The sequence below is a fragment of the Colias philodice genome, chromosome 17 (genome assembly GCF_061535455.1).
Source record: "Colias philodice isolate Cphi_HAF_F1 chromosome 17, ilColPhil1 Martin Lab GWU primary, whole genome shotgun sequence".
NCBI classification, from domain to species: domain Eukaryota; kingdom Metazoa; phylum Arthropoda; class Insecta; order Lepidoptera; family Pieridae; genus Colias; species Colias philodice.
The window spans coordinates 4,944,188-4,966,677 of NC_143102.1; the positions used below are offsets into that span (position 1 = coordinate 4,944,188).

Genomic DNA, 22,490 nt, shown 5'->3' on the forward strand with positions numbered 1-22,490 from the left:
CGTCTAATGAAAAAATAAAAACTATTATTAAGAAAAAAATCATTTGACATTTTTTATCTCATATTGTTTGGAAGGTGGAAAGATAAATCAAAAGAATAAATAGTACTTAATATTGTAATAAGCTCGCTAACCGAATACTGGATTGAAAATTAATCCAATAAAACATTCTAAAATATTTACATCATTCTCGAAAAATTAATTGACTTTGATTTTAAAATTAAATATGAATTATACACTTGCCCAAACTACACCTAATACAATTAGTTAAAAAATGTATTTTATATTAATATTTACATTTGAATGCGATAAACCAAAAATATCAATTACTGACATAGAACTTTTGAAATTTTCTTGAAGGTGAAAAAATAAAAAAATAAATAAATAAAAATACATTTTTGCTAACAATAAATAATCAATCAGTAAGTTTAAGATTCATAGATTCATTGAAATTTTTATCATGTAGTTTAGATCAACTAGCTAAAAATCTTAATGATGATCAGTTTACAGAACTAAAAAGGAACTATCCTAACTCAATCTCTTCCTGTTGGTGGTTTCGAATGGATAGATTATAATACAGATTATAATGTGTCGGATAACTCTGATTTCGGTTCTGTTTTAGAAGTTGATTTGGAATATCCTGATGAACTTCATAATTTGCCTTCTGACTTTTCGTTATGTCCTGAAAACATATGTGTGGGTAATACTGAAGAAACTAAATTAGTTCCTAATTTAAATAATAAAAATAAATACATCATTCACTACAGGAATTTAAAACAATGAATTGAAATGGGAATTGGATTAATTAAAGTACATAGAATTTTAAAATTTAAACAGAGTTCTTGGTTAAAGAAATACATAGACTTAAATACTAGTTTGAGAACGTTAGCTACATCAAACTTTGAAAAAGACTTTTTTAAATTAATGAACAATTCTGTCTTCGATATGACTATGGAAAATATTGAAAAAGAGTAAACGTTAAACTACTAACTCACTGGGATAATCGTGGTAAAGTTTTAGGTGCTCAGGATTGGATTGCAAAACCAGAATTCCATAGTTTATCAATATTTTCAGAACATTAATTAGTCGCAATACAATTACGGAAAACAAAATTAATTTATGATAAGCCGATTTATTTAGGATTTTGTATTTTAGATATATCTGAGACCCTTAAGAGTCCCTATCGATTTTAGAGTGATTTTGGCTTGTTTCTGTAATTCTTTAGAAGCTCGTTTAACAAAACTAAATTAGTAACAATGTGTGATGATATCTCAAATTAAAGATTCATTCAATATCTAAAATGCGTTCGAGACAATTTATTGATATTCATTGTCCAGTTTGTTTAATAGCCAATAACCTGAGGCGTGTTTCAATTTTTTCCATGCGGGACGTTCGTGTCTTTGTATTTTACACAAAATTAATTAGAAGAAGTTTTCTTATAAAATATACAACAGTAAAGACACTGAGACATCCTAAAATATGTTCGAGGCAATTTAAGTACTTTTATTGAAAAATTCAAAGAAAATCTAAGTTAAAATAACCTTACTTTGATGAAATTTTATGCGTATATGGCGTCGAATTTCTAGTTCTTACAACAGAGTTAAAAAAAATAAAAATACACACTAAATGATAGGTTAATGCTTAAAAATTTGCAATAAAAAAATATATATTATATGTTTTATGAAAGAAATGGAATAATTTAAAGTTCTCAAGAAGTATGCTTCGATTTAAGTCAATCAAACACACTATTTTTACACAAAAAATAAATAAAACATCTTTATCATATAATGATACCAATCGATGTATTATGAACAACAACATTGATACATTGGCTTGGGGACATTATAAATTACGCTAAGTGACTTTTTACTATTATTTCTGTGTGTATATACAAAATTTGTACCGCATGTAAAATTATGATATTGCTATAATGTTATATAATAGTTTATTACATATTTAAAATGTATTGTTTGATTGTAACTAATGTAAAATAATTGTAGTTTTTAAGAAATGTTACTGTAGACTATAGTAGTTAAGGTTATAATGTGTGTTATGTTTTAGATTTATGTGTTATGCTTAATGCATTTTGTGTATATGTAACTAAAGGAAACATTATAAAATTAAATAAAACAAATTGTATGCAATTTACTATTTTTTATTTCCTTACAAACTTCCTATTTAATTACTAAGCTACCACATGAAGAAACCTAATTTTTAAAGCTGTAGTGTTTTGCACTATCTTCCTCCGATATCTCCTTTGTTATGTTGTATACAATATCTTTTATTTGAAGATCTATGTTAGAATCGTTTTTTGTATAATATTTAATGCGAATATCAGCATTTTTCCAATGTTGCGACACCGGGATTTCTTTCAACTTTTTTAAACTATATAAATCAATTTTCACTAGTAGATCAGCATCCTTTCCGTCATCTTTGTCTGTTGAAATATATGAAATGCATCCCTCCTTCACTGAACGTCCAACAATTGAAGATAGTTTCGCCTTTTTCTTTTTCCGCTCAGGCTCTCGAAGAAAAAAGTCATCTAAACGACTGGTCCTCTTATTTTTATTTATTGTTAAGTTAGAAACCTCATCTTCATCCGATAAATCATAATAATTATAGGGCTTGAAACATTTTTCCACATCTTTGAGGTTGTAAGAAGCCTGAAACATAACATATATAATTAAAAATATGTTTAACAAGATAAAAATAAATAAAGATTTTACTGAAGTAATAATTAAAAATAATATTAATAATAATAATAACTTACCTCATTTATACTAGTAGATAAACTAATTACTAAGCTACCACATGAAGAAACCTAATTTTTAAAGCTGTAGTGTTTTGCACTATCTTCCTCCGATATCTCCTTTGTTATGTTGTATACAGGCTCTTGAAGAAAAAAGTCATCTAAACGACTGGTCCTCTTATTTTTATTTATTGTTAAGTTAGAAACCTCATCTTCATCCGATAAATCATAATAATTATAGGGCTTGAAACATTTTTCCACATCTTTGAGGTTGTAAGAAGCCTGAAACATAACATATATAATTAAAAATATGTTTAACAAGATAAAAATAAATAAAGATTTTACTGAAGTAATAATTAAAAATAATATTAATAATAATAATAACTTACCTCCATTTTGTTATTTGTAATAAATTTCTACGCGTTGACCTGTGGTTGAATTCGAAACACAATATACTAAGGATGCGTGCAGGGATATTTATATGATAGATTTGGGAAGGGGCTAGCACGACTTTGGAATCATTATCTTATCTATAAGGATTTCCGAAAAATGAATACATTAACATACTTAGCTAACAACTAATACACAAGACATGACACAACAAACACAAACAAAAACAACGAACATAGTTAAGCAATCACTTATGTACTTATAATTATATTGAGAATAATTTGGGAATCATTATCTTTGGACTTCAGTTTGTAGTGAATATTGCTTAATGTATGCTTAATGCATTTTGTGTATATGTAACTAAGGGAAACATTATAAAATTAAATAAAACAAATTGTATGCAATTTACTATTTTTTATTTCCTTACAAACAATAAATATACATATAAAAATATTGCATATATTGGCCGGCCTGCATTTCTAAATAAATACATATAAAAATATTTCATATATTGGGATGACAATATAACATGATGTTAGTTTAGGTTGATGATTGATAGAAATTGGATGAGGTCAAACATGTAAAAATGAATACATTAGACCTGCAAATGAGTCTTCATAGAATACACCCCAGCCTCCAGTATAGCGTGTACCCCTCGAATCGCCTGCCAATGCATATACACATACCTGCATTTATTATATGCAATCTCGACCCTGACTCACAGCCAGGTTCTCATTGGGTAGCTATTCATATCAACCACGAAAGAGTTGGAGAATATTTTGATTCCTTCGGACGTAAACCGATTATAGTAATAGCGGAATTTTTAAGAAGAAATTGTCGCATGTGGGACTATAATACTGCTAGAATTCAGGATATCTATTCCACGTTTTGTGGAGAGTATTGCGTGGTATATTTGTACTACAAGTTCCGAGGCCTGAGATTGGAAGATTTCCTTACAAATTTTTCGTATGACTCACCAAGAAATGATATGACACTTGTTAAATTGTATTGTAGTGTAATGCGGGTGTAAATAAAGAAATAATATATGGAAATAATATGTTTTATTTTCAATCAACTCTTTTACAATCCTTGTCCTGCCGTAACAAAGTTCGATACATCAGATTACCCGGAAAAACAATTAGGTTAGGTTAGACTTTGATAAACAACGCCAGAAGCGAATCGCTTTTTAAAAAAAGCAACAATTAGGTTAGGTTAGGTTAGACTTTGATAAACAACGCACGAGCCGAGCGAGCAAAGCGAGCGTGCCGCGGCAGCGGCCGGCGAGTGCCAGAAGCGAATCGCTTTTTAAAAAAGCAACAATTATAATAATATAGTAGGATAATATATAAATATAGGATTTTAGACGTATTTTTTCTTGAATATAATAATACATCGTTTGGTTAGAATAGCGAGGTAGGTCGTAACAAAGAAGTTAAATACAAAAGCAGTGATAAGCGAGGTGCACAATGAGTAATAGATATGAACGCCGATAGATAATAGGAAAAGGCAAACAACCGGTGGGTCATTAGCGTCCCATTAATGACCCATCGATTAACTCTTATCTAATTGATATTTGATAAGAGTTAATCGATCTGCACACCTCAGCTATCTTTGGAACCGTGCATCCTATCGCTTCGGGAGTGAGTGCTATCGACTCAGCGTGGCCGCTTTAGTGGGAAAAGAGTCCAAACTTTTTTTTTTTTTTTTTTTAGTCGGGGTTTTCAATCAAGTCACGTCCTCACCGTACCATACAGTGAGGCAGCATACAGTGAGGCAGTACCCGGGAATCCATACTACTGAAGCGCTTTACATGATCTCGTTTTATTATAAATCAATCTAAAGACAACTACTTTTTTAATAGAAAAGTAACATCAAACCCATTGAATAATATAACTTTTCGCACAATATATCAAAGTGTAATACATCCTCTTGATTTAATAGACCTAACCAATCATCGGGTTCATATAGGTACTTGGGACCTAGGTATATGAAAGCGGAACTAATATGAAAATTTAATTAAGCTGGCACCTCCAACTCGCTTGATGAGTTACTCCTCATTGCATTTCATTAGCAAGCTAGACCTTCATTACCAAATGTTAAACCATATTATGTTAACTTTATTATTAAAAGGTTTGGTTTGACCTCACCTTGTATTAAATCAAGGAACAAAAGTTTTGGTGACATTCATTCGTACAAATTTTTAATAATTGAAACAGTATTATCTTATGATATTTTAAAAAGTTATCTTAAATAACTGTTTTGTTAGATGTTTAATGAATGTATATTGTATAATTAACTTATTTCAAAACAAATTGAACATAAATGTTTTAAAGCTAAGTATAGAGCATTTATGATCTCCTTTTTTGCTTTTCTGCCTGTTATTCCATGACAATTTTTAATCATTTATAAAATAGCTAGCTTCCGCCCACGACTTTGTACGTGCATCCCCGTTTTTCCCCGTTCCCGCAAGAATTTCGGGAAATCCTTTCTTAGCGGATACCTACGTGCTAAAATATACCTGCATGCCAAATTTCAGCCCGATACGTCCAGTGGTTTGGGTTGTGCGTTGATAGATCACTATATCAGTCACCTTAGAGTTTTATATAATATATAGATGTGAAATTATATTAATCACTAATTATATGTCGATATTTTTGTGTTCCTATTTATTCATTCAACTCGATTGTTGGGTAAGTACACCCTGGCAGCAAAGTTGTAAAAAAAAAGTTCGTTTGAAACTTCGTTGTGCTGTAACGATCGCCCGCAGCGCAGTAGCTTTAGCAACTAAACTGCCAATTTGTAGCTTGATGACGCGACAAAGGGTAGCCATACATCGGACCGATGCTCCAACAAAACTCAATTCCTCATACTCGCAAATTGGTCACAAAGACCGCTTCTATTCATGTGGGTGTCCTTAGGTCACTTTTCATATAGGATTCGACTTTTGAGCGATTTAGATTGTCGGTCTTGATTTTATACTTGTGGTATAGAGGGTACTTGCATTACTTATTTTGTCTTTTATGCAATTTATTTCGGAAACGATCATAAATATTATAATTTTTAATCACGTTACGTTGAATTAGAAATACGAAATAGGTAACAATCCTAATAAAAGTACTCTGTTTTGAATATTTGATTATATTAGAGCAATTGTTAATAATAGCTCTATTCTTTAGAGGCCAAATAAGAGTTTTATTATTTTATACTTTTATATGCAATAAAAACAGAGTTATTAAAATTACATATGAAATAATTGTATAATTGAATATTCGAAGGTGGATTTAGGCAACAAATTAATTTAAGTCGACCGAGCGCATGAAATAGAGTATATTTGGGAAAGAATAATTTAATTTGCGGTCCAATTTTCGATTGGGTATTTCAGTATTTTTCTTCCGGCGTTGTCATGGCAACAGAGATCACATGAGGTCGCGACGAGGGTGACAGGTTTTATCAGATAATTGAGCGTCATCCGTCGATCCAGTCAGGTTTTACCACACTTTTATAGCATACAATACTTTTTATATCTATACTAATATTATAAACAGGAAACCTTTGTATTTTTGTATGTTTGTATTGAATAGGCTCAAAAACTACTGGACCGATTTCAAAATTTCTTTTACCATTACTTAAAGGGATTCTTCCGAATCCGTATAGACTATATTTTATTCCGGAAAACGTAAATATGTGCCACGAGCGAAGCCGGGGCGGACCGCAGTTCCGCAATAAGTTGAATAAAATTGCTTATTTAGTAATGTTTGATACAAAATTTAGGGACGCTGTTTGGCTTTTAAGATCTAAATGGCTGAATACAATTCCATAATAGACTAACCATTCCATTTATTATTATAATTTGCAATAAGTATTCATGTCAGTGGAACTTCAGAATTTGAATTTACATCGAAGTTACATCAGCATATCACAGATATTATAATGATACTACAAAGCAACGCGTCGGAGCAAGTTGAAAACTAATATCGGCTCATCAGAAATGCATAAAGTTGCCAAATAGTGGGGTGTCTCACGAGGATTATATACTTATTCCGATTATATCTGTTTTGTATTCTGGAGCCGTTTCTTAACTAGCGCACGGGTGAATTTAAATAAGTCGTAGTAAGGTAAGATAACATTAATTGGTTCGTAATTGCATTGCTTCTTGATCTGTTTATTATAGGTTCTGATTAGTTATTTTAGTATGTATTTTATGTACTAAAAATGTGTGATATTTCAAAATTAATCCTAACTATTAGTTTGAAGCGCAATGTGTATTTTGAGTAATAACAATAATTAAAGAAACTAATTGAAAGAAAACAAATGAATTTCGTTAAAACCTAAATGAAATTCCCTCTATAAATAAATACAAAAGCAATAAAAGTTATTTATCAGTTGTTTTGGTTGTTTTGTAAGAAAGTTCTTTATTGTGACTGTTTCGAAGGTTAAATGTTTGTGAAAAACTTTACGCACATCACATGTTACGGACTTGAGTACCTACGCAAAAGCACCGTACCCACAGACCGTACCGTTTCTTTAATTTCCGCAATTTTCTTGCAATATTTTTAACTGACAACTGAAAATTATATTCTTATAATTTAATTACTTGTAATAATATACTGTGTGGCATTTAATATTATACCAAATATAAGTTAAAAAATGTATGGTAAAATCGGCAGACTTACTTGGCTTACTCTATCAATTATATTTTAAATAATGCAGGTATTAGGTTAAAATATAATATCATTGTGCACCAAACTCAATAAACAAAAAGTACATTTATATAATATGCAGTCGAAACGTGTGAATTTTATCCTCTACTAGTAACTAGTTGTCTACGCCGGGGGCACCGAGCCGTAATGCACAAAGGGCGTTATGTCGAAACCGCATCATCGATGGAAACAACCGGGAAAAATGTACAGATATTTTCAAAATTCAACGAGAATTGAGAGCTCGGAATGGAAATAATGATAATGGACCTGTGGTATATTTTCTTTTGTATTTTTAAAGGGTGTTACCTTTTTTAATGAACTTGGTAACTGAAGGTAGGTTGCGGTATTGTAAGTACGTTTTTTTCTCTGTTGTGGTAAATATTTAGATCTCTATCTATGTGAATATTTTTAAAGGACGTACAGTGGAGTACATTATCATATTACACACATTACCTAATTGTAGATACATATACACACCTAATTGCGGATGAGTAACAATCGCTGACTTCTAAAAGTATGGCATCTTTTTAATTACTTATTATATTTTTTTAAGTATTGTATTTATTGTAAAAAAAAACGTTATAAAAAATTAAAATCACCTGCATAATTTTGTCCATTTTCGCTCACAATAAGCTATGGTTTAGAAATGGATGCACTTAGCTGCACACACGCATGATAGAGTGTACACAGTCAGAGACGAGGCGAATTTAATAGCTCAGCATAATTCAATTGTTTCAGCTTGTCGGCCTGTGAAACTATATTACTTTTGCCCCTCCACTGGCTGAGAGCTTATTCGGTTTGCATTTGTTTCCAATTAAATAAGTTCTTTAATTAATGCGTGCGTAATTAAAATTAATTAAACAAAATATAACATAACATGATTTTACGTAAGAGTCTTAATTGGATGCATATTGTTATTTTTTGATTACATCATTTAAATATAAAGAGCTTAATAAAATACCGTAATAATCTCAGTGTGCATATTTATATTGATAACAAATATAAATACTTTTGTCTGTTAAACTTGCAATCCATTAAGAATATTTTTTACGTTGATAAGAATAAAACACTGTTTGGTATCAAAGGAATTACAAAATGCGTAGTTTCTTATAAATTCTCGCATATAGAACTCCGAACTATTACGCTATAAGCGTACAGACAATATCATTAGTAGCGTCATCAAAATAAAATTGGCAATGATTGAACTCGTGACTATCGGCCTGTACGAGACAGCGTGGGTTAGCAACATTATTGGATATCTCGTCCCCACTTCATGAGGAAATGAAACAAATATAGCGAATAATATCTTACATTTCGATTTGAGACTAAATGTAGAATGTTTTCGAATTGTCGCAGTGTGAAGCATTACTTGAATCGTTTCTATTACGTAGTAGTTGAGGAAATATATTTCATTTTATATAGAGGACATTCTTCTTAGACCCCCATTGAGCGCAAGTTATGACATTGTAAAAGTGATTGCTCTGAGCAGTGATAGCTGTGCAGAAAATTGATGATATTATATAGGTAACGATTTTTGTATGATATTTTTGAAATAATCTTTTCAGTATATAAATACCGTACATTTTGATATTGTTTTAAGTTAAATTCCATAATATATATTTTCAATATATATTTATTCTCATTGACTATTTATTGCCCTTATAAAGTTGGCTATGTTGTCTAATGTTCTTATACACCTACCTACAACCTTACTTGCACAAGCTATGCTTTCGTCCTATAAAAATTCTATTCCTAATTTTTATATATTGAACATGATGATACACGGTAGCTTCAACAAATATTGTATTAAATAAAATATATATGAAAATATTTATACCATAGCGTCGTTAGCTAACCAACCCCAGGGGGTGGTGTAACGAGTAATGTCCAATTTACAATTCACGCGTTCCTAATGTCATTTGTGTAACCCTTTGTGACTCGAGTAGGTACACAATTGCGCATTGCCAGCGTATTGGTTAAACTGAAAAAACTATTCAAAATACAAGCATTAATGTTTTTTTAACATTACGATGGTGTGATGGAATTCGAAAATATATTATTAAAAATAAATCAGTAAAATAATAATTATAGGTGAATAAATAATCGTGTTTTTATAGTCATGATTGCCGGCTGAAGTATTTTCCTTAATATACAAAAACATAATACTGTAAAAAGTTTGTTATTTAATATTTTAAAATTCTTTTGCTTAAACTTGAATATATCTTTAGTTTTCCAAACTTTGTTCAAAACATTTTTTAAGTTATTAGCTACTTATGACACTGAATTATGTCATGATGTTTCTTGGGTGTAAATATACATCAAACGATAATGCTTACGAAATAAAACATTATATTAATTTAAAGGGAAGCGATTATTTTAGGAAATGTCTGCATATTTGCGTGAGTTTTTGGTGCTTCCGTTTTTGAGGAACGATTGGAATTCGATTTGGTCCCTTCGTGCCCAGCGTCCTCTCAGAATGCAAATTAGAAATAAAATACCATTTCACGGACTCATCCCCTACATTTACCCAATAACCGACAAAAATTGGACCTATTTTCGGAATAATCAAATATTAATTCCCATTCAATATAAGAAAAATGAATTATTTGTTTCTCTTACAAGTTTTAACCCAAAACGAAATCCAAGTTAAAATAAACTAGCTTACCGCCCGCGGCTTCGCCCGCTTTGACTTAAACCTAATAAATTATATACTAAAACCTTCCTCTTGAATCACTCTATCTATTAAAAAAAACCGCATCAAAATCCGTTGCGTAGTTTGAAAGATTTAAGCATACAAAGAGACAGAGAAAGTGACTTTGTTTTATACTATGCAGTGATTCAACATTCTGTTCGCAACATTCTATTTCATAGCTTTGCAAACATAATAAAATAATAGATTGATCCATGTTTTACATTCACGTCAGTTTCCCATAAGCAGAGACAAACATGTTTTGCAAAAATGTTTGTTTTCGCAGAAAATTTTTCAAGTGAAATCAGATTGGCTTTATTATTCGAATTTCGTATTGTAAGAACATTTGTGAATGCAGCCAATAAACTCAGCGGGTATTTATTTTGCGTCTGATGAAATTTGTATTTTCGAGGCAATTTAAGCTGGAGATCTGCTCGTCTGCGACGATATATTGCGCTCTTTAGGTTTATATTGTGTATAGTCAATACATCAATATAATCCATAGACAGATTGATTGGAGATAATGCTAAAGTGTTGTTCCAAAAGCTGACGTGTTATGCGTGTTTCTTTTTACTTAATTAAATATTTTTCGTTATTAAATCGAAAAAAAAAGCACTGTTTTTACATATTTGTCAAAAAATTATGAGGAAGTTAGATACTACAAGGTAAATAAAACCTGTTCATTTCTAAAATGACTGAAAATTAATTAGGTATAATAACGAGAAATTTTAATTCCGTCAATGATTTGGGAAACCATCTCCAGCTATTTTTTACTTTGATTGGATATTATGGTGTTTGAAAGCTTAATCTAGATTGTGTTAGATAATATACCTACCAATTAAAAAGAAAATTATTAGCTATTCAAGATTAAATAACATGTATCTATATATATAATATAACAGATGGTAACTCTTTTGCGGATGCTTGAATCTAAACAAAAAAATTAAAGAAAGCACAACTCAATTTTATTGAAGTTATAATAATTTCCTGTGACATCACAGCGGCTACATAATAGCGTACTTTGTCGTTGAAATTAGCAATCAACCAACGGCGAGGCACCGTCCGCGTTGGCGAAAAAATGCCTCCGAGGTTTTTTCTTAATTGTGCCGCAGATAAGCTCTCTAGAATACCCTTTCCCACAGAATTACCCTCCACTTTCCCTTTAACGATTGAAGTAAATGAAAGTATAAAATATTTTCCGCGCTCCGTGACACCCGCCTTCTTAACCTATGTAAAGCCCTTTTCATAGAGGAGTTTGTACGAGCGTGAACACTTCGACATCACAGCCGTATTGCTTTAAGGGGTTGTGTGTCTTAACAAAAGACATAAAACTTTCCAGCGGCGTTTCTGAAAAAACTCAACGGTCGAACTTTTCCACTTTACCGACGTCAAAATGAAGTTCATTTAAGGTCTGAATTGTATTTGGAAGTTGTTAATTCTCGTCTCCATCGCAGTTACTTAAGTAAGTCTTTCATTAGCGGTCGCCACGTGAGTTGAATTATAAGTTGTCAAGTTTTATAGCTTTGGAAAAATTCAAAGACAATGTATTCAGGGCGCCTTCTTCTCACTTCGATTGGGAACCTTCTTTGTCTTTCCATTCCGAATACGAAATGTATGAAGACGAAATAAAGGAATTGGCTATTGGTACACAATAGGTAACTCCGTTGAATTTTAAGAGGAACAAATAAAAGGAAGTAAGTACACTTTTTGTTTCTACTGATAGAATATTCATGTAACATTTAAGTGGTTAATGCAAATTTAAAATATGATTGGTATTAATTATTATGACTTATTACATAAGCCAATAGATTTCTCAGAGCAATATTATAGCGTACCTAATTAAAAGTTATGTCGCTACCGAGGAGATATCGCTGTTATAGTTCCTACTTATTAAAATTAATTGCCTTTACCTAAAATAAGTATTAGAAGCAAAAAGCACATACGAAACTTTGATTGTAATAGTTTGAAAATAGGTAAAAATAGCGCTATAGAGTTCAGAGAAGTAGTGAGGCGTGCACAGCGTGGTTACAAAAAGATCCCTCTGTCAGCCTCGACGGGGCGAGGACAATGAAAAACACTTTCACTGTACCACGGGTGAATGCAAAACAGGGAAAACCTATGCATGCGAACACTACGCATAAATTTTTATTATGTGAACACAGAATTCTATTGAAGGACCGTTTATTTAATAAAACTGTTGCGGTAAGTACCAAGTTCTTAGGCGAAAATAAATTGTCTGTTTCATACGATCCTTTGTCAAGTGTTATTCGTAAAACTTATCTTTTCTTAGTTTCCTATTTTGTGTTTTATATGATTTCGTTATCGTTATTTCTGATCACGTACGGGTTACGACGAATTATATTTTATTACTAATATTTTATTCATAGTGTACAGATTGCTGCGACAAATGTGTAACGTATATCGTAGTAACAAGTATCAGCTCTTTTTGTGCCTTTTAATCAACACTAGAATGCAGGGGTCGAAATTCGCAATCACTTGCACTGCCCGAGTCGCAATAAAACTTGCATACGTGAAATCTGTGCTGAAATACGAAAAATCACATGAAAATGGGTACAGGGACCATTCTGAATAATATAAGAGAAAACAATAAGAGCATACACCGCACCAGACGAGAAACTAATTGAATTGAAAAATCCTAGTTTAATTATCACAAATAGAAAACTTAATAGCCGTTACAAATGGTAAATCATTTGTTGCTAAGTAAACAATAAACGCTACTACATAATGTAACAAAACCGATCAATATCAATCATTTATTAAAATGCATCTTTCATTACATCGCCTGATCCACAGCTTTCAGTGGAATTAATTGTCGCTTTGTCACGGTTCCAATGCTCTTCGCCATAGAAATTAATGAACTTTCGAGAAAGGCTGTGATTGCTCCTGTATATCGTCTACGTTTAATATAAAAGAGGTTTATAAATGTATTGTTTTCTTCACAGTCCGAAGACAAATTAGAAATATTTACATGGTTTGGTAATAAGCTAAGGTTAGGTTGTGTTTTTTAATGTTATGCATATTTAAGTCATGTTTGTTATAGTATTTAGCAGGTAACAAATAAGCATTAATTAACTATTAATTTGTTAAGAAAAAAATATATGTAATCAGCATGTATAGGTTAAATATATTAAATATTTTTTTTCTTTTACTTTAAGTACACTTTTACTAATATCCTGAAACTTGTAGGATTGAAAAATGTAATAAGCTCTATAAAATCTTCGTGCCAGACACGAATTATATCAGTTCTAAATAGTTTTGCAACTTTATTTGACAGAAACACGGAGTACGTGTAAAATTGGAATTATTTGACAGCCAGGAATTGTAATGAAAAGCAAAATGCAATAGCGCCCGTTCTCTTTGGAAAAATAGTTCTCTAAAAGATAACCAGCATTTTGTGAAGTAGAAAATAGAAAACATTTTATACACTCAATACTTTTTAATATCTGTAATAGAACATTATATGTCTTGTAAAAACTTGTTGATGAAATATATTTCAAATTAATTAAGATGTAATCAATATATACGATACGGACTATCTAAGTTTTATAAAAAATATATATTAGACAATGTATATTTTTTCCTAACTTTATAAATCAAATACTTAATTTTACTTTATAATGAACCAAAGAGTGTTCGGTTAAAGGTAGACTAAGTATAAGACTTAAAACCCTTTTAACCTCTGGACTTTTTAGGTTACATTTGCATTTTCAACAAGGGTCAACCTAATTCTGCCTTAATCGAATCAGGAAAATAAGTCATTTAATGGCTGTATATTTCCATAATTTACACTACATCAACAAGACTATTAATTAATGTAGAACACAGGGAAAAATAGCATTTACTTAAGTAATAATTTGAACTGTTGAAAATAATGATAAAAATTTAACGACTTGTATGTTTGCGTTTTACTTATTAAAAAATATACCTATGCAGATCATAAAATAGTTGTATTTTTAGTTCATTTGCTCTACAATCTATTTACTCTAATAAATGAATGATATGATTTAAAAATAGAATCGAATTACGAAATAAAAAATTGCCCACAGATTTCATCGGTTGAGCGAGAGCTGAAGATAATAATCACTCGTACACACAATTTGTATCTATTACGTATATATTCATAATAATATATTCTCAGCAATTTCAATAAAGCAAATATCTGGTGCGTAATAAGTGGTACTTCGGCGGGGTGACACTTCAAGTGTTTGTACAACGCCCAGATCCATCGCGTTAATGGCGGCCGTGTCAACGAATCAAATTGACTATAATACGACCATTTAACAACGGTTATTGGATACAGCCTAATGAATCCGATAGTAGGTACTATGTAAATTGTATAGTTTATCGTAATCACAATATAGCCAAGCTATAATAACCTTTATGGAAAAAGAACATTAAACTACGTAATCCCTAACTTAATAAATAGACTACCTAAAACACTTAAAGATACACTAACAGGTAAAAATATTAAAATAAAACTAAAAAACTACTATGAACAATTAATTATTGATAAATATTCATAAGTACGACCATGACTAAAATTATGTATACTTATCTTAGACTAACGCAAAATTTGTATTTGAATATGTGTATATTATATACATAAAATACACACATACATTATCTACTGACATATAATTGTGTATGTAAAAAATGTAAATCAATTTATCAATTAATTAATTCTGTAAGTGCAGACCGCAGTTGCGATAAGATGTAGATTATTATTTTTTTTGTTACTACCCACGTTTGTTATTTCTTATGATAATTAAATAAAAGATGTATTGTACTTAGATGTTGCGGGATATTTTTGTTAGTTTTGTGAATAAATGTCTGTAATAACTAATATGTATTTTTGTTTGTCAATATTATATTATCGAATCTTTATTTTCTATGTCGACGGCGCTGGCGCGCGGTAAATCTCTAAAGAGATTATGTTTGTGCCAGTTTAATTTAATTTATAATGAATTGTATTATTGTAGTAAATATAAATAAAATAAATAAATATAGCATGTTCTATGTTTTAGTTCTACGAAGCTACGAACTACGAAACACGTTTGTCCCGTAGACGGTGCTACAGCTGTAGGGCTCACGTACCTACCACAATTATCTATACTAATATTATAAAGAGGAAAAGTTTGTAAGTATGTATGTATGTATGTATGTATGTATGGTTTTCACGCAAAAACTACTGGACCGATTTCAAAAATTCTTTCACCATTAGAAAGCTGCATCTTTACTGAGCAACATAGGCTATATTGCATTTTCAAAAAAATTAGAGATCCTTACCAAAAATGCAATAATGTAACCCAAGGTGTAAAAAAATCCTCAATAAAACTTCTGTCATCGCGTGCGCTGCGGAATCTATTGAAGATAGAACAAAAAAATGTTCTACGGTATTATAGAATGGATCAATATCTACAAGAAAGTCCGCGATACCATATGTCCATCTTCAGTAGTTATGTTACTACAACAACTTTTTTACGTTTTCAAACTAAATAGAAGTGCCGACAGTAATCAAACCATGTTATCCATACACATATATTACTCCTTATCCCATTAAATGATGTTTTATTATAGACTGTTTCAATACCAGCAAAATACTTTTTAGATGAAAAGAATTGGATATTCCATTCAAAAGATATAACGAATTTTTAAAAGTGTCAATCTACAGAAAATAGTAGGTATACTGTTCGAGCAGGCCGTAGTGCGGGGGTCACGGAGGAATTCTACCAATATGCGTCTTGACGGAACACAGTGGGGTTTTGGTCGGTAGGAATCCGACATAACCCACGGCCCCTCCCCTGGAGGCCGTGGGTATCTATGAAAGATTTCCCCACTAAAACAAAAAAAAAAGGCCGTAGTGCGGGACGGGGTAAAGGTGATTTTCATGTGATTAAAAATTAAACCTATAGTCCGACCTATAGTAGACTTTTCACTGTAACGATATCGCTATCTATGCGGGTGAAACCGCAGGGCATTGCTAGTCTGTTATAAATTTTTATATAAATTCTGACTTTATCCAAATTTATAGCAATTTATTTGTTTTCATGCATTGATATGAAAAATAACTGGATTCCTATCTGTAAACGTTCAAGTATTAAAGAAAAACAACGTTCAGAAATAGTTCGATCTAAAATATATATTTTTTTTCGTTTGTTTATCCGTAGTGATAAATTAACTTTTGTTAATTATAATTCTTTCATTGATATTCGCGAATAATATAAAATGATTATACTCTGAGGCTGACATTTTGGGAAAACTCACGAGACAAAGGGCAATGTCCGCATATAATTACCTCTAACTTCACACAAACTTTCTTAAGTTTAAAACAACGAAATGAGAAAGTTACTATTGCAAAAATGCTCAAAAATCCGGGTCTACAAGCTGTCATACGAATAAATATTAGCAGTCTCAAAAGCGACCACAATAGAGAAAATAGATAAAGCAAGGTAAATATTATTCGTAGTGGCTCGTACACCGATCGGTTTTAAAGTCACGTACCAGCAAGTGATTTCAATTTCGAGCAAAGAGCCGTGTAGAAGACATTCCCGAGTGGAAGGTGAAACGGGGATTGTGGTGTAAATTGCTTTTTTATTTCTATTCCGTGTACTTTTCATTTGATTTTATTTCATGCAAAACTTGTGGGGGTGGAACTATATCGGGAATAGTTGGTAATATCGTAGAGGGTATGTTTAATTTAAATTGCGTTTTAAGTTTGGGTAATGTGAATTGATTATTAAAAATAAACATCATTTTTTAACGTAACATAATTAATAGCTTAGGTTTTTTGTGTCTACGATAAATCATATTAAAAATTGAATTTGTCATAAAATTTATTACCACAAGAAATTTATAAGAATTTATGTCGAGGTTCATGTTACAAGGTAAACCAGTAAATTCTAACAAAAACATACAATAAATCGTTAAATTGCAATAAAATCGGAATCGACCAATTAAAAATCTCAAACTGTTACTTTTTCGAAAAAGACTTAAAACTCTTATTAAGTCAGACAGTCGGCTTAAGGCAAGCGAGTTAATCTCACGAACAAAGAGGTGAGGTAGCCAGGGGATAGGTATCTAGCATTCCAGCGAATAGCAATACCCTAGAGAGTGCCACTGGGGAACGCGAGTAGCCGCATTGAAGGAGAATTTACTGCGCTCTTTTTATTCTGTCCTCGTTCATAGATATAGATAGGTATTGATTCTACACTACGAGCATTTTATGTATGACGATCAGACTTGTCCGCCTGGCTGAACCGAATTCAATTTACACTTTGACGGCTGATGAAACGGGGAATAAGCAGTAAGCTACAGTTCCACGGTCTCGAATAAATTCTTACACGAATCACGCAACTCGTTTTATCCAGAAAGATTTTAATTAAAGTTAAACTTTAGCTGCGCCGGAATCTAGATTTTGTGGTGTAACGTCTAATGTATAGTTCTATGGAGCGTAAGCTTAGTATTAGCTTGACCTGTAGCTTAGTGTGCGGAATTTGAGATAAACTGTAACCTAGTTTTAATTGAAATTCTGCACAACTAAAAGGAGAGATAATTTTTAAGTTTTAGTTCAAGTTAAGTTGACACTGAAATATGAGTCTAATTTGTATTTAATCTTAATGATCAATTTTATTAAAACCGGTATAAGGCAAAGGAACAACTAGGTAGGTATTTTTTGAAAAAGTCATTATTTTTGTACTTGAATATTCTGCAAAAAAGAAATGTTAATCTGATGGCATAATATTAACCTTTTCAATAAAATTTGTCGATCGGAACATTTAAAATCTTTTTCATTAATTAATAAATTGTTAAACGTAGATACCTATATAATGTTGTTACTAATTAAAACATTAATAAAAACATTTTGGAACACTCTTAATATAATTTTTTACCCACACAAGTAAACGTTTAAAATTCAGTACATTAGTGCTTACTCTGGGAAAAGTATGGACCACGAAATTCTGCACGTTCGCGACAAAACAAAAACAAATCGTGGAACATCTGGTGGCGCCCGGTGTTCAGAACTTAGAAAGAACTGAAAGTAGTTAGTAGGACAAGTTTCATGTTTGAACTTGCATCAGGGCTGAGCCCGGTGCAACCGAAGTTCAGACGTGAAATGTTGACATTATCTGGGAGACGATCTAAGAGACTCTACTTTACCTTCAGATTGTTATCTGAATTCGAAATCAAAGGCAATCTCATAGTTTGTTTTAGGGATTCAACCACAATTGCTTTTTGTGTTTTTTTTTATTTTGTATGCAAAGGATTCTTACAAGTATTTTTCTTTTCAATTTTCAGCGAACTCTCCAACGTTGCTCAAAAGTCAAAATTTAAAGTCAATATTAAGTTAAGCTTGTCAAGTCTCATTTTCTGTGTTATAATAATTCCGAAGATGCTGCGTAGCGAATGGAGTGTTTAATGTATAAGCCCTTAAGTGTATCTCAGAAGTTGACGTAAGAAGCCATAGCGCATTAAAATCGTTCAGACCTCGGCAAGATATACCGTGAGCGAATCGTTTAAACGCCTCTCAGGAACGTAAATTATTGCTCTCACCGCTACTGTTTTCCCCACAATTTACTGCCTTGCAAATACCGAGCTTATATTTAATGAATACTTTACAACTACTAATGAGTGTACTTAGCTATTCTACAGTGAAGAATCGCGTCTAATTTCACGTTGCGTTTAACTTCCTTAATAAAATTTACTTGACGCCTGAACCCCTGTATTAGCTAAATATATTTTACGCGAGTTTATGTGAGGAATAAATTTGTTACCAATCAATAAAAAGTGCTTTAAAATAACATACGCTATTGTAACTATATATAATACAATAAATTTTATGAATGAAGAATAAAATTTTATGCTAAAATGGAAGCTCTTTCCCATATTATATAAGCAGTAATAGATATCTATTCACTGGAAAGTCAGATAAAGTACTTTCGATCTATACTTATCGGGTGATTATGATAATGTTCATCTGCTTCTTTTGACCCTTTTTTCTTAAGCTTTATCACACTATTTTCTAATATACGAGTACCTATCTCAATCTTTACAAACCGTAGGTACACGAGAGAATATTAAAATAAAGTCTAGTGACGCTGTGAATTCGATTGAGTGAATAAAATTGTATATAAGAATATTTTATTACTAGCGGTCCGCCCCGGCTTCGCCCGTGGTACATATTTACGTTTTCTCTACATAAGAACCATCCTCGTACTTCAAGGAATATAATAGAAAAGAATTATCGAAATCGGTTCAGCCGTTCACACGTGATGCCGTGACAACGCGAAACGGGTGCAGACCCGCCGCCTTTTTATAGCTCCCGCCGCGAAGCGCGTCGAACGCGGCAACTGACACAAAAATAATCCTTATGGCATGATTCTGTATTCACGCGCGATGACTTATAGCGTATTTCATGTATAACTTTGGTGTTTCTACACCGATTTACATGATTCTTTTACTATAACCTGCCCAGGAGTATGAAGAATAATTGTGCCAAATTTGGTTAAAATCCGTCGTGTAGTTTTTGTTTCTATAACGAATATACAGACAGACAGACAGACAGACAGACAGACAGACAGACAAAAATTTTACTTATTGCATTTTTGGCATCAGTAGCGATCCCTTATCACCCCTTCATAGTTTTTTTTTAAATATATTTTATGTACAGAATTGGCCTCTCTACAGATTTATTATAAGTATAGATAATGTTTATGAATTATGGAGTATATCATCCATATAAATTAAAGTTCTTCGTTAATTATAAATTCTCTTTCATATGTATTAATTTTAACCGTATAGTTTTTGCAAGTGAAATATAAAGTATAAAAGCGTTAATATGAGGATACGCAGACGAATAATTAATTATTGGAAAAACAGCAATCACTCGTGCGTAATCACAAAATACATATTCCATTTTCCTAATAATTATCGTGCATACGAGAATTTATACGAGAATATCTGAGGTAAAATATTATTATTCAGACGCACCATTTCGACGTTTTAATCCAAATACACTCCAATAATCGGTATGGAGTCGGACTTCGAATAAAATCTAGAGAATACTCGTATCTCAGACACATTAGCCGGATTGAAATCTCTTCTACGAACTTAGAATTGCAAAATAGCGTGCAAACCTTACTTATTCGTAGTGTAAACCACTCTACGTTGCTGTTTGACACAAAGGACGCTTCGCTACCCAAATTTTTAGGTTTGGGTTTATGATTTGCACGATTTTAAACGTATATGTGTTGAAAATTCTTGTGAATCTCTAATTTTTAAAATAATTTTATATTATATTTCTTAAATAGGTACGGTGAAAACGATATTGTTAGTTGCAATATTTATTATAACGGTTATTAACAATAAATAAACGACTTGACTACATAATTCATAACTTTTATAATTAACATTATTGATGTGGGCTATCTATTGTTATTGGGATCATTATATATTACTAATAACGTAATCATTGATAATGCCCCTAAGACCTCAATGCAAACACAATATGTTATACAATGTGTTATACAATTAACTCCTATTATGAACCGCGTAATCATCAGTAAACTGCTTGCAGGACTAAACAGACGATTGTTTGTAATTAAAATATATCTATATTATACTGTATTGTTCCGCGTTCACTTGTTTGCCTCGGGGAGGTAATCAAACTCGAAGAAGTACGCGTCGTCAGCGGAAACTAATTTGATCGTAAGTTAGATGTTCCGCGACCAAGTTATTTGCCGTACTAGTTATGATCCTTAACGCAATGTACATAATATTGTCCGGGATTCCAAAACTTCAATAAGATGGAAACCGCTACTTCTAATTTGAAATTACAACCTAATTGAGACGATATTCGCCAATTTGTTGGAAATATACTATGTATCCAATTCGGTTACAATGGTTAGTCAACCGCCGTGACCAAAATTCAGTTCAAACTTTGATTATAAGGCTTAAGCGCGCTCTTCCTTGAAATATGGGGGATCTTAGCTGGATAGGTAGTTCCGCTTTATCGAGTCATATATTTAGAGATTACCTCTGATGTAGGCAGTTATTTAACATCCCGGAGTTCCTTTAACGATTTCTGATACACTTCTAGTGATTTAAAACATTTAACACTGTAGTCGTAATCATTCGAATTATTTCTGTATTTTATTACCTTCCTATACTTTATTAAATAATTGTACCCATGAGTAAATAAAAGAACCGAAAAATTTATCGCATCATTATACGTTTGTATAAAGCTTACGTGTATTTATATATATATTATAGTACAGAAACAGAGCAGGGGTCGATTAGAATGTATAGTAACAAAATGAATTATTAATGTATTGACTCACCTTCTTGGCCTTTCCGTTTTTCCTCAATAGCTTTGCGCAACACAGGCCCCGTGTATCGGGCAGCGGCGCGGGCGGTCGCTTCGGCCAGCAGAGACGCTTCGGAGTGACCGCCGCCGCCGCCTCGCTACGTACTTCCTCCTTATCTTCACACATCACAGCTACCCTACCTCCCTTATTCAAGACTCACAACCGAGATATCGATGCTTTATGAGAACCTTTGGCATTGTTTTCTCTAACACTCGCGCGATATGCTATCGCATTCTAATTTATATACAAGCACATTATACGCGTTCTATATTTACAAGCGGGGAAATAAGTTCGATATTTTTGTACTAGGCGTTTTAATTATAGTAAGTTTACAGCTAACTTATTGCTATAGTGCGTTTTTGTAACGTCCGATTCAGCATCTGTAACAAAATAAAAGAGAAAGTGAATGATCGTAGAAAAAGTAGAACTCGGGCAGATGTTATTCGCAAACTTGTGTGTGTAGATCTTATAGTAAAAGCTCTTTTAAGTCCATTATTTGTAACTTTGGTTTTAACGGAAGGTTCTGAAATCTTATTGCAATTTGGAAGTTGTTCGAATAATCCAAATGTACTTAAACGAAA

The 22,490-nt window shown here is 31.9% G+C and overlaps 1 protein-coding gene across 1 annotated transcript in view; it reads right to left on the reverse strand.

The window, feature by feature from the left end:
- The window catches only part of LOC149481045 (uncharacterized), a 60,185-nt gene extending 38,043 nt beyond the window's left edge, over window positions 1-22,142 (reverse strand). Inside the window, exon 1 of the mRNA XM_089706010.1 lies at window positions 21,883-22,142. Coding sequence (XP_089562136.1) covers window positions 21,883-22,035 — 153 coding nt within the window. The 5' untranslated portion in view covers window positions 22,036-22,142. The remainder of the gene's footprint in view (window positions 1-21,882) is intronic.
- Window positions 22,143-22,490: the final 348 nt, after the last annotated feature.